The sequence below is a fragment of the Anolis carolinensis genome, chromosome 5 (assembly GCF_035594765.1).
Source record: "Anolis carolinensis isolate JA03-04 chromosome 5, rAnoCar3.1.pri, whole genome shotgun sequence".
Classification (NCBI taxonomy): Eukaryota; Metazoa; Chordata; class Lepidosauria; order Squamata; family Dactyloidae; genus Anolis; species Anolis carolinensis.
In genome coordinates this window covers 151,211,919-151,239,342 of record NC_085845.1, presented here as the reverse complement: position 1 = coordinate 151,239,342, position 27,424 = coordinate 151,211,919, and the positions used below count along the sequence as shown (strand labels likewise).

General features: G+C 37.1%; 1 protein-coding gene across 12 annotated transcripts in view; it reads left to right on the top strand.

Moving 5' to 3' along the window:
- The window catches only part of grip1 (glutamate receptor interacting protein 1), a 444,940-nt gene that overhangs the window by 333,572 nt on the left and 83,944 nt on the right, over positions 1 to 27,424 (top strand). For all 12 annotated transcript variants that reach the window (XM_062982584.1, XM_062982579.1, XM_062982580.1 and 9 more), the window contains 5 exons: positions 14,372 to 14,507; positions 15,667 to 15,812; positions 18,838 to 18,921; positions 20,289 to 20,364; positions 23,414 to 23,559. In XM_062982584.1, the coding sequence (XP_062838654.1) occupies positions 14,372 to 14,507; positions 15,667 to 15,812; positions 18,838 to 18,921; positions 20,289 to 20,364; positions 23,414 to 23,559 (588 nt within the window). The remainder of the gene's footprint in view (positions 1 to 14,371; positions 14,508 to 15,666; positions 15,813 to 18,837; positions 18,922 to 20,288; positions 20,365 to 23,413; positions 23,560 to 27,424) is intronic.

Sequence of the window (27,424 nt, the reverse complement as noted above, 5' to 3'; positions counted from 1 at the left end):
GCATTACTGTCCTTTCTACTGAGTTATGCCTTCTCATGATATGGCCAAAGTATGACAACTTCAATTTAGTAATTTTGGTTTCCAAGGAAAGTTCAGGGATGATTTGTACTAGGACCCATTTATTTGTCTTTTTAGCAGTCTACAGTATCCACAAAATTCTTTTCCAGCACAACATTTCAGATTAGTTGGTTTCGTTTTTATCAGCTTTCTTCACTGTCCAGCTACACAGCCATAAATAGATATTGGAAATACCATAGCAATGTTCATCCTAACTTTAGTATTAATTATATATTTGTACATTTTGGGATCTTGACAAGTTCAGGTCCCACTTACCTATCTGACTGCAGCTCCTCATACCAACCTGCCCGAACGTTAAGATCTTCTAGTGAGGCCTTCCTCTCGCTGCCGCTACCCATGCAAATGTGGTTTGGCGATGAGACAGAGGGCCTTCTTGGTGGCCGCTCCAACTCTTTGGGACTCCCTCCCCAAGGAGGTTGAAACAGCCCTCTCACTGACATCTTTTAAAAAGCAGCTAAAGGCCTTCCTGTTTGCACAAGCGTTTGATGAAGACACTTCGCTGTAATGAGAGGAAGGCTAACTTTTATTGAGTTGCGCTAACATTACCATCTGTCTTGTTGAGTAGCTTGCAATAACTGTATTATATAAATGTTTTTAAAATGTTTATTTATTTCTGATTGTAAATTTGTTTTATAAGTTATTGTTTTACATCTGTATATTGCTTTGTATTGTCTTTTATATAATGTTGTGAGCCACTATAGATCCCGTTTAGGGAGAAAATCAGGATACAAATAAAGATTTGTTGTTGTTGTTGTTGTTCCTTCATAGCTGCTATCCAAGTTCTGATCTTCTGATTTCTTGACCCCAGTCTCCACTATGATTGATGATTGAGCCAAGGCATTGAAAATTTTGAACTGTTTCAATTTTTTCATTGTCTATTTTGAAGTTATGTAATTAATCTGTGGTTTTTATTTTTGTTTTCAGTACTGTTTCATTATTCAGGCACACTCCAAAAGGGGACCTAGACAGAGAAAGATAGTCCATTTTATGGATGGAAGGGAAATGAAGGAGGAAAACCATTCTCCCATTTTTACTGGTTATTCCCTCTCCCCATTTCCCATTTCATAAACAAGGGTTGTTTCTATGATGGCGACATGGGTGGGAAAGAATAACAGGAAAACAGGGGGAATGGTTTTACCTCTTCAAAACCCCCATAAAATAGACTGTCCTTCTCTGTCTAGCGCCCTTATTGGCCTCTGCCCAGATAAAGGAACTGTACCTTGTTTTCTAATATTTTATTTGCACTTTATGCCTTGACTTTCTTCAATAATAATTCCATATCTTTGCTTTTTTATGTTAACAGTATGGTGTCATCTGCCTATTTTAAACCATTGATGTTCCTTCCTCCAAATCCTACTTTATAGAAAAAGCTTGATGCTATCAAAAATATATAGCGAGATCAAAACACTCTGAACATGATAAAATGACCTATAGCATCAACACCACACTGAAATCAAAGTTCTTTGGAAGGTTCATAAAATAGGGATGGGATCATAAAATGTATTAACAAAACCTAATATTTATTCTGCTGTTTCTGCGCTGCTGCTGGGCACCCTTCCAACTGGGCTGCAGACCTTACCAAAAAGCCTTTGTGGTGATACTTTTATAGCATTGACCTAGCTTGAGTATGCTTTTTAAGACAGGACAGGATGAGCTAAAAGGAACAGAAGAGTATCGTCCTTTGTTTACTTTAGTTATGTAAGGTGGTTCTCTGTTAGGAAAAGGGAGATTTTGTAAAAGGATAGCTCAGTGTGACATCTAACAGATATATAGCACCCTTCACCTTTTCAAGGAGACCCATTGCTGCCATCTTGCCCAAGAACCTCTCAAAATCTAGTACTGCCAAAGACATGAAGCAAAAGAGATATTGGAAATACATAAAATAATTTTATTTTCTTCTAACATTGCAGAGGAATTTCCAATACAAATCCAACTCAGATCAACAAATTCTGAATTATTAGATTGGAATATCTGGTGTCATAGTTGGGGATGATTTAACACACTACCGAATCTTAATGGGATGGACTACTTTGTTCTATTGGATTTTGATTTTATTTAAAATTGGTTTTAATGTTTTTTTAATAAACCATTTCATCTTCAGAAGCTTTTCGGCTTCTTCTTTTTTTAAAAAAAACTTCCATTAAAATTGTAATTAACGTGATTCTCTGAGACTTTTAAATTGAGACTTCATGTTTTTCAACTTGGCGGTAGACCAAATGTATATTTTAATCTCCAGAGACATTCTTTTAAAAAGATTATGAATGTAATACTTAATGATAGCAAGGGAAAAGTGTTCTGTTTGCAGGAGAGCCAACTCTTTCCAGTATATGCTAATTATTCGGTATTTTTTTGTAGGCATTGGCCTTGTTAATAGGAATAAAACTCCTTGTTTGGAGTTCCTGTTAGAAAGAATAAATGTTAGGTCTTCCCTTCTAATCAAGATCTCCTGGCCTTTGAAGACACAAAGATTTGTCATGTGTGTTCCTCAGTGATTGTTTATAGGAGGATGTGGTATTTGTGATTTGATGGCTATAGTGCAGTGGTTCTCAACTCTCCTAATGCCATGACCCCTTAATACAGTTCCTCATGGTGTGGTGACCTCCCAACCATAAAATTATTTTTGTTGCTACTTCATAACTGTAATTTTGCTACTGTTATGAATTGTAATGTAAATATCTGATATACAGGATGTATTTCCATTTACTGGATAAAATTTGGCACAAATGCCCAATACACCCAAATATGAATACTGATGGGGTTGGGGGGATTGATTTTGTCATTTGGGAGTTCTAGTTGCTGGGATTTATAGTTCACCTACAATCAAAGAATATTCTGAACTCCACCAATGATGGAATTGAACTAGACTTCACTCACAGAACTCCCATGACCAACAGGAAATACTGGAAGGGTTTGATGGGCTGTGGGCATTGACTCTTGAACCCCACAAACATTAGGCCAAACTTCCCACACAGAACCCCCATGGAGGGATTTGGGTTCCTAAGACCATCAGAAATATGTGTTTTCTGATCATCTTAGTGACCCCTCTGAAACCCCCCTTGCGACCTCCCTAGGGTCCTGACCCCCAGATTGAGAAACACTGCTTTAATGCCTTCGTGTTATAGTCAAGTCAATGAAAGGTTACTGTGAACCTTTGATGCATTTATCAAATGTTCTCCTTTTAAGGTAATCACTTAGCTTCACATTCAGAACTTGATCATGCATTCATTCAACCAGATCAATGGCAAACCTCTCTGAAGTCCATGTTGAAGTCCATCAGTGTTGAAGTCCATCAACATTTCTTTTCATTGTAGTACCAAATTCGGTTATGAGCCAGTGTGGTTTAGTGATTTGAATTATGCTTTAGGACTTTAGGAATCCAGGGTTTGAAAGCGCACTCAGTTATTGAAATCCAGTTGAACAGGTCATACTCTCTCAGCTCAAACAAAGAAAGTGGCAAACACCCTGAAATTCTTTTTGCCAAGAAAACCTTGTTATAGAATAACCTTAGGGTCACTTTAATTTGGAAATGACTTGAAGGTATTCAAGAACTCTGTTTAATTATACAGCTGGAAATGTTAGAAGTTTCACAAAGGGCATTTGGTAATATCCTATTTTCATTACATGTGGCTGAGCTTCAGAATCCACCTGCAGGGCTTCAAGAATCTGTGATTAACTGCTGATATAGATGAGAAGTATAATTTACAGGGTGGGAAATGCTGGAAAATAAATGCTTTAAAATGCTGCTTGATCATTTCCATGTGCTTGTTCTTAAAGGCCTCTGATATATACATTCTCCACAACCAATAACTATAAAAGACATTATATTCAGTGTACATTCTACTGTTATTTTCAGGTGGCTGTTCTGTCAAACCCAACGAACTGAGATTTAGGGTTGGGCCTGACTTTTTCCATTTGACTTAAAATATGATAATAGCTCAGAACTGAAGTTTTATAAAGACAGGTGTACAATTTAGATGCAAAATGTATAGAGAAGAATCTTCTAATGCTTTTGTGGAACATTACTGGGAAAATGATATTTTTAGAAAAAAGAGTATTACGTATAGTGTGTGTGTGTGTGTTATGTGAACCAAGTACCTATTCGCCCACCACAACCCCTTTAAATCTCATATTAACATTTCTAATCTTTGCAAATTAAGGTTAATACTATATTGCTGATTGGTAGCAGCTTTTCCCCTGTTTGCCACTAGTATGAAATAAGTCAGGACGCATTAGAAATTGATCCGATCTAATGACATGCTACCTCCATTTGCACACTGTGCTTTTTATGTGATAACTAGTACAATAGCTTGTCACAGATAGAACCTTATCACACAAATGCAGTGCTCCTCAGTTGTAAGAAAGCTAAGTCAGATAAGCTTATCACTTGATAAGTTACCACATTAAGCTGGTCATGTGAATTGGCCCCAAATTGGCTTTACATGGGGGAGTCTTGACTGCCACATCAGAAATTAAATGGAAGACATTTATTAAATAGACCCAACAAAGAGATTTCTATAGGCTGTGGAGATGCTGAGTACTCTATAATCTTGCTGCGCTAACAGTAAGAAGTAGAATGACCAGTTTCAAAGTGTTTTTTAAAAAATTAAACAAAAGTAGCAGTGCTGGTTCAAATAACAATAGGGTAGGCGGGAAGAATCCAGACTTGGCCAGGGACTTTTATGGGACTAACCAAGACTCCATGAAAATACTAACTTTCAGGTTCCCCAGAAATCCTTGTCAGGCTAAATGATATAAATAATTAGATATGATGCAAGAAAGACAAAAGCCTAAAAAATTGTCATCAGTGAGTATACCATTAAATTAATTTGATGTTGAACTGCACCTCTCATCATTCCTCATCATGGCTATGCTGACTCAGGCTACTGAATGTTATAGTCTTGCAACATAAGGAGGATGGAATACAGTCAGCTCTCCTTTTCCACAGATTATGTAACCACAGATTCAGTTATCAAAAACTTGATTTTTTAAATCCAAAAAGCAAGTCTTGATTTTGCCATTTTATATATCATTTTACATGGACTTGAGCATCCATAGATTTTGATTAGAGGGGGATGGGGATCCTGGAACCAAACCCCACCAGTGGCATGAGATAAAGATATATTTTTAATGTAAAACTCAAAATCATATGTAACTTGGAAGTACAGAAGCATGAAAGTTATCATTAAAAAAAAGGAAGTAGAGTGTCAGAAAACAATACCCCTGTGAATTATATAAAAAGCTATTCACCATTTTAATGAGTTGATTAAGCATAAAAATCGAATCAAAGATTTCAGCTGTTTCAGAAATAAATCAGGATTCACTCAAAGACATTAAAAGTGATGTGAACAGGTGTAATACACTTCCATTTAACTGTGCCATAGGAAAATGGCTATAATAAAAAAGGCAATAAAACAGGCTATTTCCCCATTTTACTAATGATGTTCTTTGCAAATGATGTTCATTTCCATCATATAAACAACTATTATTAATATAATTCAGCCTGCACAAACACATTACAAAATGTTTCCACAGCTACCTCATGTTATGTAGATTCTGTGGGTAGAATCTTTTACTACACAAGACAGACAGATGATTGTTTCAACCATGTAATAAATGACCCAAGATGTATTATTTCCATGTAGACATCTATTTTGCCCAGTGATAAATTGAGAGAGAGGGACTTTTATTGCTGACTTCGCTAACTATCCAATTTGGTCGACATGCCTAAGATGTATCTAATTTCCGCTAACCCTCTAAACTTAGTTATTGTATTCCTAAAGTTAATCTTGAAACGATAATCCCAGCCTGTATTAATTAATTTCATCTGTACTTGTCATGTGGACTTTGGCAGTGTGTTACTGTTGATCTTCCTGGCAATGTAACTAATTTAGAGGTATTTATTTTCTTCTTTCTGTCTCTTTATTTCTAATTTTCAGTGTTTTCCATTTTAAGTCTGGTTTTTTCTTGATCCAATGTTTTTATTAAACGTTGTTAAATATGTTGAAAAATGTGATGAACAATAAATATTGATTGACCCTTTGCTTCTCATATATGGTGATTAGATATAGTATGGGTAATGCCATTATATGGTTTAGTCACAAAGTGGCACCGGACTAAATTGTTTCTAGGCAGCATTGGGAAATATCTGTGCCTCTTTCTGTTTTTGTTGGAGACAGAAGCTAGTGTTTCCATCTAGCTTTCTGACTGGTGAGTCCCTTAAGTCTTCTCTCGCTTCCTCCCCCTTCGCAAATGCGGTTGGTGGGGACGCGGGAGAGAGCCTTATCTGCGGTGGCTCCCTAGCTCTGGAATTCCCAGGGAGATTAGGTTAGCACCAACCCTTACTGTCTTCCGGAAGCAATTAAAAACATGGCTGTTCTGTTGTGCTTTTGAGTAGACAAGTCCGTTATAACCTGGTCCATATCTACACTGAAACTTGCCCTGCTTACTTTTTAGTTTGATTCCCATTCAGATTTAACTTCCCTACCTGTTATATCTATTTGATGTATGTCCTATTTGTAATCGACACTCCCTAAATCAGTTTTGATTATCGCCCAGATGTTATCCTATATTGGACCTTTAATGCCTGGATGATTGTTTAACATTTTAACTATGTCGATTTTAACTATGACTTGTTTAAATTATTTTTAAATTGTGTTGTCTGATGTCTAAATTGTTATTTTATGATTTTATGTGGTTATATTGGGCTTGATCCCCGTGTGAGCCGCCCCGAGTCCCCAGCTGGGGAGATGGAGGCGGCATACAAAAATAAATTTATTATTATTAAGCCTTCCTTGACTTGTGTGTTACTCCTCAGTCCCATCCCCTCCACCCAACAACCTAATAGAAAATTCTGTAGCATCCTGTATGTATTTAAGCAACTGCCCAAGTGAGCTCTTAGCAGTCACTTGCAGAGCACCATTCTGTACATTCTCCCTGTGTATCAATGAATTCATGTGATACTACAGATCTCATCCCATTTGGTTACCTTGGGTGCCTGGGGTGTGTGTGTGCACTGGGCATTGTGGCAGTGGGGAACCTGTCGCTTTATGCCCCACATCATTTGTAGTGTCGCCTTCCTCATCACATGGGGTAAATCGTCGTTGCCCAGCTTCCCCACGCTATCCCCATTGCTAGCAATGAGAACACAGGAAACCTCCCGAGTTCTCCTTGCTCCACCATAGGACATTGAGAACAGAGTTCCTGGATGGAGCCCTGTTGGAAGCAGCTATGTGTCGTTTGATGGGATCCAGGGGACTCCATCGAGGAACTGTGCTTTTAGCATCCTATGACTGGTCTGAAAACCCATGTGATAAAGTCAAAAATCTTCTTTCACAACTTTGAGTTGCTTTTGGCATGGGTTAGCAGTATCCCTTAGGTTTTGGTAGCAGTAAGGAGGTCCCCTTACAGGACTCAGGGTATGAGTAATGGAAGGAAGTCTGGCCTTAGCCTCGGGGTCACATGCCTTTGTGGCACCTCTTGATGGCAGCAGAGGCTTTCACTTGGGGACATGGGGACATGCGGTTCCTTTCCTGTCATCTCAAGAGTTCTGTCAGTGAGCTAAAACACTGGGCTAATAGACCAACAGGCAGGTTGGTCAGGATTTGTGACCCATGTTATTTGAACAACCTTATTTACAGCTATAACCAAAAAAATGTAACCTTTTTTTATATTGTGTTGTGTATGCTTTGTATCACAGAGGAGCATTTGCCCTGAGCACACAAATGAAAATCAATAGAAATTCATCATGTTTGGCTTACAATCGTTTTAAAGATCATTGATAGTATACATAAACATTAACTTAAAATGAAAATGTGTGCACATGTGGGGAAAAGATGGCAGGTCCAAATAGTTCAGTAAATCTCACTTGATTCATACCCTCCAGCTGTCCTGATTCTGTAGGGACAGTCCCAATTAATCACTTTTCATCTTAATTTTGGGGGTGCTTTTAAAATGTTCCAATTTGACTCTCCCCCTCCTCCTGCTTTTTTCCACCTCTGCTTGATTCAGCCACTGTAAGCTATGTACAAAGTGCAAAGGTTTGCACTCATCTAAGTTTGTTAATGAAAAAAGAGCAGAAGGGACAGAGTCTTGTCTTTCCTATTAAGCTCAGGAAAAAAGCAAACTGCTGTAGCCTCACTTAGCTTGTGTATTCTCCCTTATTAATAACTTTTGCCAAATTGATCACACTCGAATATTGCTCGGCCACATGTGTCTTGGTTTTCATCTATGAAATATTGGTGGGTAGGCTGACCAGGTACCATCAAAATTTCTGCTTATTAAAGGAGAATTGTTGTGTCTTTGGTGCATGGAAATATTTTTCTATTCTAAGCAGAATGGCCCCACAAGAGTACTGGCGGATTTTCATTTGCATATTAAATGCTAGAATTGCAAGAAGAGAGGCATGTTACAAGACTTGGGGAAAGCAAGTTCAAGTGGAATGAATTTTTTGAGTGAGGAAATTAGGATTAAATATTCAGTGTCTGACCTTCTAAATCTCCTCCTTTTCCTCCTCCCTCCATTCTGAAAGACATCTTAAAATTGGCTGTGCTTTCAGTGAATCACTGCATATTCATGTGGAGTAGAAAATAAATGTTGCTACCCTGTAATCAACTGTATTCTCATTTTCTTTTATAAAAATCAACTATTTGGGAAGGAGCCCCTAGTGGTGCAGTGGGTTAAACCCTTTTGCAGGCAGGATTGCTGACTGACAGGTCAGCTGTTTGAATCCGGGGAGAGCGGGTGAACTCCCTCTGTCAGCTCCACCTCCCCATGTGGGGACATGACAAAAGCCTCCCACAAGGATGATCAAACATCAAACATCCGGGCGTCCCCTGAGGAATGTCCTTGCAGATGGCCAATTATCTCACACGAGAAGCAACTTGCAGTTTTGGTACTTAAAAGACAGAGTTAAAGACAGATCCTTGGAATTAACTGGATATAATAGCAGTGGTGCCAGATAGGCTCAGTTCTTACCTTTTATCCTAGTTGTACATTATTGGAAGTTTGTTTGTGCAAATATGTGTGTGTGTCAGAGAGCAGGGGGCAATATTTATTGTTTGATAGGCATTTCAATGTCATAGCCACTACGATTTCTTAGTTAAGTTGATGAGAAAGACATCTTTAATACCAAGTGCTTTGTTCGGTGATCATATCTGTCTGGATAGTAAATCAATTTGTACAAATGAATGCGCCCATCTGTGTTTTTCGCTGTCATTAGTTCAGTATACATATATCAAATTTCAGGGGACAAATGAAGAGACTGACTGATAAACACAGGTGAAAAAACCTACATTCCAGATTTTTCTCCCTACAGTATTTATAAATGTCTTTGAACATATTTGAGTGACAAACCCTTCTACATTAAAAAATTTGATAGGTTACTAGGATCTTTAGAAATTCTGAGATTCTTTTAATGTACATTAACTTTTGTTTTATTTCGAAGTATTCTAAGGAATTTTAATCAACCTTTTTTTCTTAGTAAATAAATAAAAGTACTGAAAGGCAAGCACAAAATGTGTAGGAGGAAGGTCAATTTCAATTTCCACAGGGCTGAGGGGTGTCCCCAGATCAGTGGTTCTCAACTTGGGGTCCCCAGGTGTTTTTGGCTGTTTACCAGCTGTTTACCAGTTTACCAGCTGTTAGGCTTTCTGGGAGTTGAAGGCCAAAAACATCTGGTGACCCCCAGGTTGAGAACCACTGCCCTAGATGAAATCCTGGAAAGCTTCTGCACATCATTAGCCATGGGCAGACTTTGGCCCTCCAGATGTTTTGGACTTCAACTCCCACAATTCCTAATAGCCGGTAAGCTAGCTGGGATTTTTGGGAGCTGAAGTCCAAAACACCTTGAGGGCCAAAGTTTGCCAATGCCTGAATATGGAACCAGATCCAAAGAGCAAGTTGTCATTGTAAGACTGTATAAATGTAATTGTGTTTTCCTGGCATTGAAAGACTGGCCACATAAAATGATGGATTCACGCTCCTTGCGTTTAACACCTGTGCCCTATAACCACACACTTTTTGCATTTGAATTGGGTAGGACAGCATCCTGACTTGATTAAAGGTGACTTCCTACAAACCTTTAAATCTTGAATCAGGGAAAAAACCAAAGCAAGAGGAAATTGCATTCTAAATGAAATTTGTCTTCAGTACCCAAATTCCTAATATTACAGTAATTTAAATAATCAGATTTTCATTTGAAAGACGGTTTAGGCTTCCAAAAGAAAGGGGCAAGCAAATAACCAAGGGAAGGTGAACAGAACAAATATAAAAGTCATATATATGAACAATTTTCAGTTTCTTACTCACTGCAATGCTATAAATTTGGTGACTGAAGGAAGATTTCATTTGGAGGAAGAATTCGTATTTGGGGAGGGTTATGCCCTCATTTTCACCTCTTGGTTACATTCCTGCCTTGAATTCAAAGAATTAAAATCCCAGACATACTATTTGTCTGGTCTTATAATCAAATATTAGTTGATATAGCATCAGACCTATGTAGAAAAGAATCATAATTTAAGTTTTCTCTCATGACATTTGCTTGGTTAATATATTTTTCCTTTTCCAAGTGAACACATAATGCTTTCCAAGCTAGAAAATACTCTTTATCTGTGTTCTCTTTGGTGGAAAATAACTTTATCTTTGGAAGAAAATTACTATCTGCATTGAGTATGGTTTGCTAGAGAATACCATCTTTTTTCCTGAAATGTGTCTTTTGGTCTATCTCCCTGAATGTTTTTAGACCATAAATTTATTTCTATACTGGAATTATGTGAGGTTTTTCAATAAAATATCGTGCTTTCAGGTTAAAAAAACACACAAATACATCCCAGACCAAAACAAAAATTATATAATACTACTGAGATATTTAGAATGCTGTCCTAGTATGCTTAATACGCCACTATATGAATAATACAGTACTACTACTATATCAATTTGTGGGCTTATTCTCAGGACCTGCAGTATTTCCAGCTACAACATGTTAAAAATAAATAAACAAGCAAGAGAGCCAACCTATAACCTGAGATACGCAATGTTTGTATGTTATGGGATGTTTTCCAAGCACTGGATCAAAGAGGAGCAAAGTTGCAATAGGTCCCAGGGTTTTAAAGACAAGGGTTTTATTTCAAATCAGAAAACTGAATTGGTATAAAAAAAAGTTGTGGAATCTTGTCAGAAAAAAATAAGATAGGAGAGAAAGAATTCTACCACATTCACAAAGTTTTACAAGTTTCTTAGCTTTCACAGTTGTGATTGCATGTGACATTAGGACAGTTGTGCAATAAAGAAGTAAAAAGTGGATAGATAAAATGTTTTGTAAATATGTACAGAGAGCCAGCATGGTTCAGTGGTTTGAGTGTTGGATGTGGCTCTGGAGACCAGGGTTCAATTCTGCACTCAGCCATGGTCCTTGGTTGAGTTGCATGCTCTCTGACCCAGAAAATACCCATGGTAGATTTTCATAAGGATCATTATAAGTTAAAAACTATTTGAAGGCACTCAACAATAAATGTGTACAGACTGAGAACAGCAGAGTAGCTGGATTTTAGAAAAGAGAAATGGATAGGATAAGGACAGATTTCTACAAACACAGACTCATAAAAAAAAACCCTTGGCAGTCTTGAGGTTATTTCCCATTCTTGTTGTAGTGTGTCACTTTGAATGTTCTGACTTCAGATGTGGTGATAGCTGTGTTGTTCAATAGATGGGGCCTACAAGTCCTCCAAATTAAAACATTACAACAGAAGTGGGGGGATACTTGAGACCCCCCCCCCTCAATTTTCAAAGTAGCTGTATCGATTCAGACATCTTTTGGTCTAACTACCTCTCCATGGAGGAAAGATTACATTCGTGAAGTTGCTTGTTCTTTTCATGGTAACTCTAATCTAAAATCATTGTTGTCAGCATCATTGTTGTTGTTGTCATTCTCGCCATTGTCATTCCATCAAGGAACAAAACAATATAAATGTGATGGACAAGGTGGGAAAGGTCGTAACATCCTTTTAGCTTTGTAAATGTGTCATATGGGGAAATGTGAAAACCTGTGCATTTGAAAGATTGATTCTGCCATGTCATCCTTACTCTTTTACTATGGAGCATCTCTCTTTCTTTGACAGACAATTGCATGGTGTGCTACTTCTGAACATAAATATAAGTAGATACCACAGTGAGCTACAGATGAGATTATTACATTGACTCCCTCTTGTACACTGGTGTTATAGCAGTATTTTAGAAGCAAACTTCATGTGAATATCCTCACCTTGTCTTTATTTTTTCAGAAGTAAGTGCAACAGATATAAATAAGACTTACTTCCACATAAGAGTGTATAGGATTGCAGTCTTAAGCAGGGGTTATTAATGCTTCCCTAGAGTAGCTCTAATGAAGAAACAGATGTGGTTGTTCACAGTGAAGATGAAAACGTTGCAGAAAAACTAACAAAATAAGAATTTAGTGAGTCTGGTTTATCACAGAGAATTTCAAGGACACCAAGATTCAATTTCTTTTGTCATTTCTTACCAAACCTGTTAAGAGAAAAGAAAGGACGTGAGCACAAGGGTGCCAGCTTGAAAAATCCTTGCTGTTAAGTTCATATGTGCAGTTCTCAGATTCTAACAGATGCACATATTTCCTACTACATACATTTCATAACAATTTGCATTTTTTGTAGTGGTTTGAGTGTTGAATCATGACTCTGGAGACCAGGTTAATTGCCTACTCAACCTTCACTCTGTGATACAGTTGCCGTAAGCCAGAAATGGCTAAATGCACACAACAACAAATAGATTGTCTATTTACTCTAATATTCATTTTCTTAAACATGACTAAAAAAAGTGCAGTTTCATAAAAGTCTATCCTTAAAAAATTCAGATAGACTCCTCCTTCTTGAATGGAGCTCACAATTTAGTAAGCATGTTTAGGGATCCAGGTTTAGAGCCTAGATCCAAACAACTATTCTCCTCATAGCACATACATTGCATCTGTGCTTCTGAAAGTGGTGCTTTCCATGTGTTATTACCATCTCTATAATCACATATGTAACTGAATAAATGCAGATGTGTATTATACATGTTAAAAGATTTCTGCAAGGATAAATCCTCTCTTGGTTATCCTGGAATGAAGTCTTTCAAATGCAAAAGGATTTGCATCAGAATAAACATCTTCAGAAGTGCATCAATAAGATAAAACATGTTAGCAGATTTCATTCTGCAATCCCTATCTGCCTTAACCATCATAGGCCATTGGTGAGGAAGGGTGGAAATTGGAAACCCAGAAAATTTTCCATTCCCGATTTAGAAACCCTTCTAATGGGGACAGAACATCAAATTAACCATCAACATGCACATTATAGTTTAAAACAAGTGGGACTTTAATGATTTCAAAGTGCTAAAATACAAAGGTCTAGCTAAGAATACATTTGCTTTAGATACAATTCATGAAGAAAATCATTGTCCAAATGAATTATATGACAGTATTTTAATTTTTGTCAGGGAGATATTTCATATCATAAACTGCCAGGTACTCCAAACCCAGATGGTAAATTCTAGGGTCATAGTCAAATCCAGAGTTAAGCACACTTACATTCACTGAGTTCAGTAGGCTTAAGTACATTTAGCTCTATGCTGGATTGTGGTCTTAAGATACAAGCTTTTCCTTTTGGCAAGCTTTGCACAAGGGAGACAGATTTCTGATCTGGTAACAGAGCTAAATCATCTTTCTGCTTCTTACAGCTGTAGGACTGAATTTCTAACAGAAGAATTAGTTCTAAGTCTTTTAAGACATAGCCAGTGTGGTATAGTGGTTTGAACACTGGACTATTATTTTAGTGACAGTGGTCCAAATCCCTGCTCAGCCATAGATGCCTATTACTTCAGGCAAGTCACACTATCTTAGCCATCCCTTCTCCAAACAAATCATGCCAAGAGAACCCCATGACAGGTTTGCCTTAGGGTCGCCATTAGTTAAAAACATCTTAAGACACACAACAACTTTTAGAGTATCCAGAATTATACCAATGGAAACAAATAGTCAGGTAGCACTTTAAAAACTAAAACATTTATTACAGAATACATGTCTGTGGCCTAGAATCTTCTTCACTATTTGTAATCTATGGTCCAGTAAAGAAATACTTTATCAGCTAATGGTGCCTTTTGCTGTGTGGAATGATATTGATCCTAAGCAAACCAAGCAAGCTTTTCTAGTACTATTTGTTCTTTTACTAAAACAACAAACAAATAAACACTAACAGCTTAGATACTATTTAAAAGTTTTACATTGATTGTCATTCTCTTTCAACAGAGGAATTCAAGGGCTCAACAATAGTGGAATTAATGAAGAAAGAAGGCACTACTTTGGGGCTTACAGTGTCTGGTGGCATTGACAAAGATGGAAAACCAAGAGTGTCTAACCTTCGTCAAGGAGGAATCGCTGCTAGGTAAACATTTCCCAAGCCAAATGGCACAACTTAATGTGATAACTTGCACAAAGCTGACTAAATGAATTATTGGGTCAGTCAATTCCTATAAGTTGGTCTAGCTCTACAGAGACACAGAAGGAAATATTCTAGTGCCAACTTCTTTTGAGCAACATGCATTTGAAATTAATGTATTGTGTTCTAAGGTCATTTGAAGATAATTTCCTCTGAATCCTTTTAACAAATTATAGCTAGCACTGAGAAATATTTCATAGCTTAAAATATATTTTTAAACTAAGGTGTATTTAATGACTGTATGGAAAATGTTCTACTACTAAGAACTAAAAAACCTGGATAAGCCAAGTAATTGAATGTTAATGAAATCACAATTAATTTGATCATATTGTAGCTAAATCACTTAAGAGACAACTTTTCCTACATGTGATCCATTAATTTAATTGACTCCCATTTTTGAGGAGAAAGTGGTTTGTAAGTGATGGGGGTACTTTCTTCATATTTTACCAAAATGTGTTTGATTAAATGAGCAGAGCCAATAGCTAAATCACAAAGAAAACATTTTACATATTGAAAGACTCAGTTAATTCTTAATATCTCCAAATATAGACATTTCCAGTAGTCAGTGATACGAGAAACTCCTATCTAAGGGTGCAACTGTACTGTAGAATTAATGTAGTTTGATTCCACTTCAACTGTCATGGCTTAGTGCTGTTGAACCTTGGGATTTGTAATTTGATGAGGCATCAGCATTCTTTGGCAGAGAACGCTAAAGACCCTGTAAAAATACAACTCCCATTATTTCATAGCATGGAGCCATGGAAATTAAAGCCATGTTAAATTTCATTATTTCAACAGTGTAGAATCGTAGATGCATTCTAGGAGGCCTAGAAAGCTGCTATGAATCAGAATAGACAATCCTATGTTATGTATGTTTGAGTTAATATCCTACAACTTACTATGCTTCAATTCATAGGAGCGGGAACTGGTCTATGCTTCCATATGCCCAATATTTTTTGCAATATAAAGACTGAATGTTCCAATACAATGTCCTATTATCATTTGAAAATTATCTGTACAATCACCTTATTTTGCACCAGTCTTTGTACATTTCAAAATAAGGCCACTTGTTTAGTAAGCACTGAAGGAGAGATTTGTGTTGCAGAAGTGACCAACTGGATGTGGGAGATTACATCAAATCTGTGAATGGAATTAATTTGACCAAGTTTCGCCATGATGAGATCATTAGTTTGCTCAAGAACGTTGGTGAGCGGGTTGTGCTGGAAGTGGAATATGAGTTACCACCAGTCTGTAAGTAATGAAATATGCATTGTAATAAGCAAGTTTGTATAATGCCATTATGTTAATGAGCTTACTGGTTATTCAGAGTTTAAAATGTTGTGCTGAACTGTGCCAGTGATAGCTGTGGCACACAGTTGTGAATTGTGTTTCCTGAGCTAGAATCATAAGATTTGGAAGAAACCCCAAAGTGCATTTACTTCAGTCCTCTGCCAATTCTGGATTCTATTGCTGAAGCACCTCTAAGAGTTCATTGAGTAGAAGTTGCTTTCAAACATCTGCACACGTATACAGCATTATAGATTGTTATGTCACTTTTTCCAAATTTGAAATGGGAAGTTAACAGTACCTTGGAGTCAACAAGAGTTTGTTGTATGAAGTGTATGGGCTTGGATATGGATCAAAGTAAAAGATATATGGTATTCGAAATATCTGATATATTTTCTGGATCCCAAGAATAGTGACTTTATCTGCAGCAGAGTAAAAAAGACCAGTGTAACACACGAAAGACACAAAAGACTCGGAACAGGTGTAACTTATAACGCATCATCTGAGTCATGTGTGAATGCTGATAGTTAACAGGTGCCATTGAAAGCTTTGATTGGTGGTCTGTTATAGATTAGTTAAACTCATATGTGATTAGGTTAAGTTGTAGCTTTTTATGTAGAGGTATATCTCACTTAATAAAGCATCCAACAGAGAAGCTCCTTTTTACAAAATCTTTTTACTCCTGTCCAGCTTCCACTTAAGGGGAATGTTGATGACAGTCTACTTGTTAGGACAATATTGCTGTCTGAATTTGAAGGTGTAGGTGACTAAACCGATGGATTCTAGTGAATTCTTAACACTGACAAATGCCAATGGATCTACAAATCCCTCAACTAAGAACACAGAGTGCAGGAACCAGACCTGTTTCAATGGATAGAACTTATTGTCTACACATTTTTCAGTATATCCAGCTGTAAGGATTAAAGGCGGAATCCAGCACATAGTTTTTGAAATCATTGATGCAAGTAGATTTCACTGAGTGCTAAATTACAAATTTAATTAAATCTATTTTGTTTTAGGTGCTGATGGTTAAATTAAATTTGAGTGTTTATTAACACTGCCAAACTGCAGTTCTCTATTTATGGTGTTATATGGTGGATGCTGTGAATAATTAAGCTTTGAGATCTGAATTAGGGGATTTTGATTAACTAAATCAATTGAGCATTCAGCAAGCTTAATAGGTTAAACATATTTATTTTGTATCAAACAACTCTGTTTGCTCTGTTATATTACGTTCAATATATGTGTGGTTTTTGTCCACTGAATTGAAAAATGAGTCTGTCACGCTACATTACAGTTACAAACGTAACCATTCATGTAAGTTTTCAGAATTTCTGACCTTGTACAAGTGTTGTTTTTAATGAGACTGAATGATACGGTTTTTGTAATGCCTATGGCACCAGCTAGCAAAAGTGTGACAGGTAGGGACTGTAACCACACACAAATAGTCCTGGGTTGAAATAGGCTCCAAACACAGCTTGGAAATGTTTTATTATTTCATTGCTTGTTCTGGACTTTTGTCACCAAACTGAGGAATTACAGGTTCAAACCACACACAATCTTGCTGGCCTTTCAAAGACTGTCATATGTTTGTTGTGACATACAGTGAGAATCTAGTCACTGGCCACTCAGCTTTTGGCAATTTTGGGTGGTAGGCAGGTATACCAAGCCACTGGGCTGAGGTCCCACCTCCCCCCATCCCAAATCTGTATGTGGTAGTGGTGGGTTTTCTACCCTACAAGCCCTCTGCAATTTGAACATCCCAACAGTGCCCCAAATATTTCTAGTTTGCTGGAATCCTTCCCAATATTGCAACTAGACGTGATCTCACATCCCTTTCAGCTACCATTTTGAGAAGATTAAAATAGGAGCATTTGGGAGGTCTGGGATTACACTGGGGGTTGTGAAAATATGGAGATTGGAGATTCAGAGGCTGAAAATATGGGAAATGTGGGGTAATTCAGAGACTTGAAAATAGTAAGGTCTAGAGCCACGAGTTCACCTCTGTTTTATGGAGAATGACTTTTAGGGAACAGAATGCCTCATTCTCAGATCTCTTCCAAATGCATTGAGGACCATGCCTCCATCTCTTCAAAAGCAACCTCAACACATGCTCTGCTTCCAGCCAAATCTTCTTAGGCTTAGTTTACTACTGACAGAGAAAAAGTGATCAAAATTTTCCAATCTAGTTTAGGAGCAAAAATTCAATAATCCTTCTTGACCTCAATTGACGGCCAACTAAATTTTCACTGACACGGAAGAGCAAGTTGAATGTGTAACATCCAGTTTAAATATGGGAAAGAGAGATTTCCTCTCAAAACCTCTAGCCTGTTGCCCACATACCAGGAGGAGAGCATTTCTTAGAAGTAGGATAGGAGAGCAAGATTATTCTGGTTTGTATTAAGTAAGTTTAAAACTGAGACATTTTACATATATTTCTTTATAAGATATATGTATACATAACAGAGATAGTAAACTGTAACTTGCTTCTAGTTATTTTTTTGCCATTTATATATAATAACCATTTCTTTCTTTTATCTTTTATCATCCCCTGAAGAAGGCCATTAAATATTACAAGCCAAAACATGTTGGGCTAATAGAAAAATAAAATTGCCTTTTTCAATGCCGAGACTTCTCTACATCCCTTCTGTTGGGTGCTATTACTCCTTTTTGTGTCTTAGACTTTACACAGTTTTGATCCCCATATGACTCATGGTTTTTAACTATAATGTTATGGCATTGTTTGGATTCAGAGGTTGTAGATCACTATGGCTGGCTGTGTGGAAAGCTGAGTTAGTTTTCTTACAGAAGAATACTTTTACTACAGATGGAGTATTTGAGCAGTTTAGGTTGTTTTTTTTTTTTCCGGATGTGAAACAACATCCTTTTGCTTTAAATAATTGTAAATAATTGATTTTATTGTAAAATAATGTATGGTAAATATGAATGTTAATGTTAAGTCTATAATTAAAAATATTTTATCTTTCAGCTGTACAAGGTTCAGGTCTCATTTTTAGAACAGTGGAAGTTACTTTGCATAAAGAAGGAAACACATTTGGATTCGTAATTAGAGGTAAGTTCCCTATTCCGGTTGATTCTCAAAGTTTTGAGGCTAATCTTCCTTTTTACGTTGATACTACTTTTGCTTTCCTATCCTATCTGACATCAACAAAGCTTGTGATCTCTGCATATAAGTAATGCAACGGTGTATAGAATAAAATATCTGTGATTGCGCACCCTAAATTGGGTTCAGGGAGGTACTATGAAATAAAAGGTCAAACCAACAATACCTGCTGTTTCAGATTCAGACTTGTGTTGAATAAGTGAAAGTCCACAAAATGTTGAGGATAATGAAGTTTCACCTTTCTTAGGGTCCTATACATATTCCTCCTTTGATCTCTGTCCCACAAAGGGCCTAATAACGATGACAATATTTCAGACAAGGCCAATAAAATAAGCATACAGGAATACATGCAAAACAAAACAAATAAAAAAATTATGCTAAATCATCAGAATAAACCAAATTATTGACAGTGTATCAAAAACAGACTTAATTAAAAAGGAATGAGCATTCCAAGAACATTTCACAATGCACATTTATAGCTCTTCACCCCCCATTTTAATATTCATGAGGCACTAGAACTCTTTGAGATTTCTAACTATCCATCCCTAAACTCCAAACCTCAGATTTCTATAGGATGGAACCATAACAGTTGAATTGGAATCATAGCACTATCATTATGTCATGTGAAAGTGCTCTGTTTATTCGTTCAGTCACTTCCAACTCTTTGTGGTCTCATGGACCAGTCCATGCCAATGTGAAAGCACTCTAGCTCAGATAATTAAAAACAGCAGCTGATGTTAAAATTATGAGTATGTGAGGAGACCGATCAACTGAAGAAGCCAAAAAAATTGCCCAAATGGAATTAGAGTCAGGTGTTAATCTGTAACATTTGCAAAGAGGAAACAAATATGGCGAAGGGTAAAATTTCAAAGCTATCCAAGGTTATGTCCCTGTTAAACATGCCTCAGGTGGTGGAAGCAGAAGTTCTCTAGAAAATCTTGGGGTTTACACAGGCTTGAAGGGGAAGAGACACCTTTTCAGGTAGACTTGCTCCAAGCTATTTTGCATTGTAGCTTTCAGCATAAGATTCTAGATTCTAAGCTCAAAATTATTGTATTAAGAATTGTAAATGCACACCTTCTGACTGATTCTAATAGGAATTAATCACAATTAACGTCATCATGCAATGTTCTAGATTTTAAACTGGCATTACTGTATAATTTATTTCAGAAAACCCTTTTAAAGGTCCATATTGTACTGTTTGATTGAAGTGGAGAAGAGGATCCTGTCAGTTTTTTTTAGCATGATTAGTTTGGGAATGGATTTTTGTACAAGAAGTGTTAAGAAGAAGGTGCCTATTTCATTTTCTTTTCTAGGTGGAGCACATGATGACAGAAATAAATCTCGTCCTGTTGTAATAACATGTGTTAGACCTGGAGGGCCTGCTGACAGGTACAATTCATCTTCTGTATATATACACACACACATATACATTTACACCTACGGAGAAAGGACAGTATACACATGCAAGCTTCATGCACTGAAATGTACAATTGTAATTTCCATTGTCATAACAGTAGGCATTGCATGAGACTACATGGTATGAATTTTGATTGAAGGACCCAGCTTGTTTTCTTCAGTGGGGGTTCCTTTATTTCAAAAGGCCTTTAAAGAGGAATGCAGCACACTTTATAGCTTGAAAATTTAGTTTGTTATCTTGCAATTTTCATGTAGTTTTGCCTCAAGGTATTTCACATTTCGTTTTTGTATTCTAGGAAGAGTTGTACAATAATAGTACAATTATATATTTGGTAAAATTACACCAAATCCTATTTTTAAAAAGTATATTGATGTCTTAGTCTAGACATATTTTTTTTTCTTTTCTGCTTCATTCCATAGCTGCTAGCGCTGCTTACTACTAGTCCAACTCTACCATGAGGCAGATAGTGGGAGGCAGACAGTGCCAGCAGCTGGCTCTCATGTAAGTGGAGTTGGGAATCCATTTCATATTTTACTCCAGATGTTAATAGAGCTATCCAAGGTGTGGGACCCTATCCCTTGAATAGGTTCAGCACCTTGGATAGCATGCTTAACTTCAGATTAGAGTGGATTCACAACCTCACTGCTCCACAGCATGGGAACCACTAACCACTTGTAGTTCCCTTTCATCCCTTTCATGTACTTTACTACCCTGAAACAGGTAAAGGCAAAATAATAATCATTCTTTTTTTACATAAACAGCAGTTTTTGTCTAGGAAAGGGAAACAATGGAACTGCTGGCATATTTTTCCCCTTTAAAAATTGGCATGACAGGCCTATGTTGGAGGCAGCTTTCTCTTGTGACAGTTACACTAATGAACCAAGGGCATTAAGTAAATGAAACTTTAATATATATTTAAAGAGGTTGTTTAAAGGAAAGAATAGAAAGAAGCTAGCAAGCAGTTTGAAAGAAGAGAAACCCTTAGATCAGAAGAAGCAATCATATATTAAACTGTAAATAACAGTGAGCACAATGGTGTGCAGTTGGCAAAATTGAAATAGCAGTCTCCCCTCAAAGTTTCACTTCAGTAGAAGCTTGAAAAGAACTGGAGAATCACCCCTATTTGAAGATGCCCTCAACACAAAGTTGTTCTTTCTGGAGGACCTCCTGTGAGCTGTTCCGCTTTTAGGAGCAGGCAAGGAAATAGGAAGGACACTGAGCAAGTAAAGAAGAATAGATGTCAGTGCTTTCTAAGGAAGGGCCCTTCCACACAGCCACATTACCTAGAATATCAAGTCAGAAAATCCCACAATATATTATTTGAATTGGGTTATCTGCGTCCACACTGCCATATATTCCAGTTCAAAGCAGATAATGTGGGATTTTATTCAGCTGTGTGGAAGGGGACATTGTGGAACTAATATTTCCTACTGCATTAAGGACCACCAAATGAAGGTTCAGGCCTTGGTGAAAAAGAAAGGGCTCTGCAAAAATTTGTTCCTTCAACATTCCTCAAGTCTGTGAGGCGAGAAGAAAGACAGAGTCAATGTCATCCACAACCAGAACCTTGCCAGTCCCAGTCCTTCTTAATTTCACTCTTCGCTCGGGCATAACATGCCCTTGGTGGCCAATTTGGACCAGCCAGGAGCAGTTCTTGGACACACAAGAGTTGGCAAAGAATTGGGATATTACTTGTGTGAGTTCAGGGTATAGAAACAATGTGATTGCTGCTGTTCCACTTTCTGTATGAGGCAGCAAACAGATTGCTCCTGGGTCTCTTTGCAGTCTCCACTGCTATTGTTGGCCATATTGTCGTTTACCAGTGGCTTCTTCTGATGTTGCCCACTTCTCTCATTCTGTTCCTCCCACTCTCATTTGGGATACTACACCCCTTTGCTCTCTCAGGGCTTCCTTTACCACATTTGGACCCTAGTTGTAATCTCCCTTAACAAGGATAGGCTGGCTACAATGTATAATATTTTGTCATGCAGAATTTTGTATATGTCATTATGATTTTCTTTGAAATCCAGTTTGAGAATTGTTGTCAAAAACAAATGATTAACAACATTATTACAACAAAATATATGTAATGTAGTCAGATCTTGGGGGGCCCTCTGGACCACCAGGCCTTAGTAATTTGTTACTACTTTTCCTTCGTGTCCCTCACCCTCATCAGCCCTGGTCGCAGTGCCCAAAAGCAAGGCCATTTGCTGTTTATTGTATTACAGCTTCCCATATAGTCAGCTTTTTTCCTCCTCACTCAAAATAAAATGTTAAGCAACCTTTACAAAGACAAATTTAACATTAGGCTTACGTAGTTACCCCTCTGTTAATGCAGCACTTAAAGTATATAAAGGAACATTCACAAGGGCAGGTTGGCATTCCCTACTGCTACCAGTACAACATATTTTGAAGAGGTAGTGCTTTTATCCTGAATATTAATAGTGTGGTGGTTAAAGCATCTTGTACCTTGCTTCCAGCAAAGGTGTAATTGCTATGTTGCCATCTCGATCTGCTTCAGGGACTTCAGAACTTGGCCATAAAGTAGTGTATATATCCTGTACAATTTATGTAGCATCTTGAAGGTGACCTACATTTAATTCACAGTTAAGGAACCCATTTCCAATGGAAAATTAGCAAAATGAGCCTCAGAATCTTCCAGGTATAGTTTCCAGACTTTTATATATAAGCTGGTTTTTAATTTCATTAGACCAGGGAACCAGTGTTATTTGGCTGCCTTATATATATGACAGATATAGATATTTCATGCTGGCTCCCTTATTACTTTCACACACCTCCTTGTTCCAAAGTACAGAATTACCTCCATTGTGCTTTTCAGATATTCCAGAGTTCAGACTGGTAAGAGCATGTGTGTCTGGAGGTGAGAGGGTATTGTGACCAAAGCAATACATGACAGTTTCCAGATTACTTAGACATGTGGTTCTTTTTCCCATCACAGATCTTACCTTACAATCACTTGAAAATACATTCACATTGACTGTTCTTTCAATCTTCTTTCAGAGAGGGCACAATCAAACCTGGTGACAGGTTGCTCAGCGTTGATGGGATTCGTCTTGTTGGAACATCTCATAGTGAAGCCATGAGTATTCTCAAACAGTGTGGGCAAGAAGCAACTCTCCTGATAGAATATGACGTCTCGGTGATGGGTATGTTTAAATGCTGAGCTTTTGTTCTGGGAGCCATCTGTGACATTTTACTGTCCATCCTTTAGGGGCTACTTGAACAATTATTATGACCCGTTATGCCTCTAGTAGCACAGATATTCCCATCAGCAGCATCTCATTAATCTTTCTAGGTTCGTGGAGAGGTGAACAGTATTTTACTGTAATTTAAAGTCGGGTTATTTCATGGTTTTGTAGTTTGAAGGCATATCATTCCTTCTATCAAGATGGTAATGTTTGTGGAAAACAGATAATGCTGTGAAAGTATTTATCCCTGGTCAGGAAAAAAGGAGTAGTTGCAGGTATGAAATAAACCTTAATATCCTTCTTGTGACTAAAAGCTGTATGGTCTATGTCCTGAGGGTATGGTGTGAGGGAGGAAGAAGGAAAATTCTGATAACATAGAAATTTGTCTAAATATATATAATTCAGTACAAGCAACAATGATTTCAGAGAGACAGATTGATGATTTCTCTTTCTCCCTCTCTTTCTCTCACATACTTGTGTCGGTTTGTTAAGATTGTTGTGCTTTGCTGACTTTTTAAAAAGGATTTAGAAAGAACTAAAGTCTTTCTAAGATTAAAAAAAAGCAGGCAACTATGTCTGTTTTCATAGAGAATGGTGTGAAAATATAATACTTAATTTAGTAGGCCGTGGAAGTTACATAAAACACCATGGACTTTATTGCTTTTTCATTTTCCATGGTAAGCCTCACACAAGGTCATCAACTGGAAGATTAAATGCATTTTCTTATCAATAAGGGATTTAAAAGTCTCTTCAGGAAGAGTAAAAATATAAAGCAAATCAATTGGCTCTGAGATATAATACCTGTGGGACACTTTTTCCCTGTGAGATTCAAACACTGAATCTGATTATTCGGTTTCAGAATATAGCTATTACTAGATAATGATGCAGGTAGGAGAACTTGGACCTATATAGAAAATTTCTGCATGAGACTACTAACCTCTTAAAATTTTCATATGAAAAATAGATTGATCTAGTGCTAGTCAAGTATACTTCATAGCAGAACTACTAAAATTCAAGCAGTATAGTAGACTTTATAATAGGTTACATCAGGGACTAGATGAAGAAAATTTAAGGAACAAGCAACCTTCCAATAAATTGCTTTTCGGAGTTTGAGATTCTTTTTCCCAGGAAAGAGACAAGGTAGAAAGTTTCCCTTTTATTCCCTGCAGAGATGCAATCTTAAATAGAATAATAAATGACAAGGGAATCCTTAAGAGACTAACACCACACTTCATGCGCAGGTATTTCTGCACTGCCCAGATGTCTGTTGATATACTTTTGGAACAAACCTGTGTGTTGTTTTCAATATTAAATGTTCTGCATTTGAGAGTTGATAATCTGGTTATCTATTCCAGCTGCTAAATGTGTTTTTCTACTAGTATTGAATACAATTACCTTTGTTACTTTTTTATTCAATGCTCTTGGGATAATGCTGCAGCCTGATGATTTAGAAATCTATGTTTAGCAATGTTTAGATTATTGCTCACAAATAAAGAAACAAGTAAAGGATAAGCCAACAGAATAAAGAGCAATCAATATTTAAAAGTATATTGTGGTTGTAGTAGTCGTAATTATTGTTGTTATTATTTATACCCAACTCTTCTCTCTTAAACGAGACTCAGTTTTAGAAAGTCTTTACACAGTTGACTAAATAAAAATGTTTTTCTTGGTACCTAAAATGAATCAATACTTGTTGCATCTGAACTTCCCAGGCAGAGATACACATCAAAAGGGAATCCATAGATGTATTAAGAACACAATGGAATGTATGTTGTTTTAAATGTTGACCCTCCTTCTATTGCAGAAATACAAATAAGGCTTTGCTTTTACTTCAGGGAAATGTTTGGAACTTTGGGTTTGAAAGTTGATTCAGTAATACTAAAAATTAGAAATTAAGAAATTGATTCACTGCTATCCATATTAGTAACTAGAAGTACTTAATTAGCTGAGTTATTGTTAATTAAGTTGCTAGATAAAACATTACTATGGACCAGACCATGGGATTCACAGAGAATGACATGGAGATTGTCAGTGTTGACCATCGGGGAACACATTTTGTTATAAGCTCTTACAAAATGTCTTTTTCTATCATTTTAAAAATCTCTTTTTTCAACCTATATTTTTCTCTCACATGAATTACAAAACTATTGTTGTTGTTGTTATTATTATTATTATTATTATTATTATTGACACAACGACGTTGTATGACACAGCAAACAAGATAGACATGCTGGATTTCGTTTCACAAAACCACAAGTCGAACACTTCCCAAGTGTCTAGGACTGTGTGATGTATTTTCGGATGATGCGCGCAGATCCCAGCAGGGTGGCCTTTTGCAGTTGGCAGATCATAATTTTGTCAATGTCTATTGTTTCCAAAAGCCAGCTGAGATCTTTTGGCACGGCACCCAGTGTGCTCATCACCACCGGGACCACCTGCACTGGTTTCTGCCATAGTCTTTGAAGTTCAATCTTGAGGTCCTGATAGCGGCTGAGTTTTTCCTGTTGTTTTTTGTCAATGCGACTGTCCCCTGGGATGGCAACATCAATAATCCAAACCTTTTTCTTTTCCACAACTGTGATGTCTGGTGTGTTGTGTTCCAGAACTTTGTCAGTCTGGATTCGGAAGTCCCACAGTATCTTTGCATGTTCATTTTCCAATACTCAGGTTTGTGATCCCACCAGTTCTTTGCTGCTGGAAGGTGGTACTTGAGGCATAAGTTCCAATGAATCATTTGGGCCATGTAGTTGTGCCTCTGTTTGTAGTCTGTCTGTGCAATTTTCTTACAGCAGCTGAGGAGATGATCAATGGTTTCCTTGCACAGTCTGTATTTTGGGTCATTAGCTGATTTTTCGATCTTGGCCTTAATTGCATTTGTTCTGATGGCTTGCTCCTGGGATGCAAAGATCAGGCCTTCTGTCTCCTTCTTCAGTGTCCCAGTCGTGAGCCATAGCCAGGTCTTCTCCTTATCAGCTTTTCCTTCAATTTTGTCAAGGAACTTTCCATGCAATGTTGTTGTTGTTGTTGTTGTTGTTGTTATTATTATTATTATTATTATTATTATTATTATTATTATTATTATTATTGCCTAGGCTTAGTGGGAATCAATTGCATCTGGAAACTGTCAAGTTGGGAAAGCCTGTCCCAAAAAATAAAATCTCATCTCATAACTTCTTCAATTTACTTTGTCACTTGTATGCAACATTTTTATTCCACTCCACCAACATGTACACTTCATTGACTCTTCAAGTGCCTCTCTTGATGAAGATGAATAAGGAGTGACTTTTTAAAGTTACACTGCTCTGCGAGATGTTTAGCAATATGTGTATATCTTGCTGTCATGTCACCTAATGAAACCATGTGGGCAAGAAGCAACTATCCTGAAAGATATGAAGTCTCAGTCCTGTATATGTTATAATGCTGAGCTTTCATTCCAGGAGTCATCTGTGACTTTTTAGTATCCATCCTTGAACAATGATTAGTTAGTTAATCAAGATTACAGAAGTCTTAATTTATTTTTGTTAGTCTCTGAGCATAAGCAGATTATTTCTCTATACAACTGAATCACAGGATTCTTTCTGTCTCCCTGCTCCCACTCAAGAAGTGCAGTCTGCAGAGATCAGGACATGTTCTTTGTGTAGAAGTCAAAGGTCCCAAACTCAATCAGTGGTTTCAATTATCAATCCCATTTGTCTTTGGCTTAATTAATTTTAATGTGCTGTTTAAAAAAGGGAGGAAGTGGAAAGTAAAATATGCAGAGTTAGGAGTATGGTGGGAAAAGGAAAAGTCAACTGAGAAAGAGATGGAGGATAAATTTCAGGAA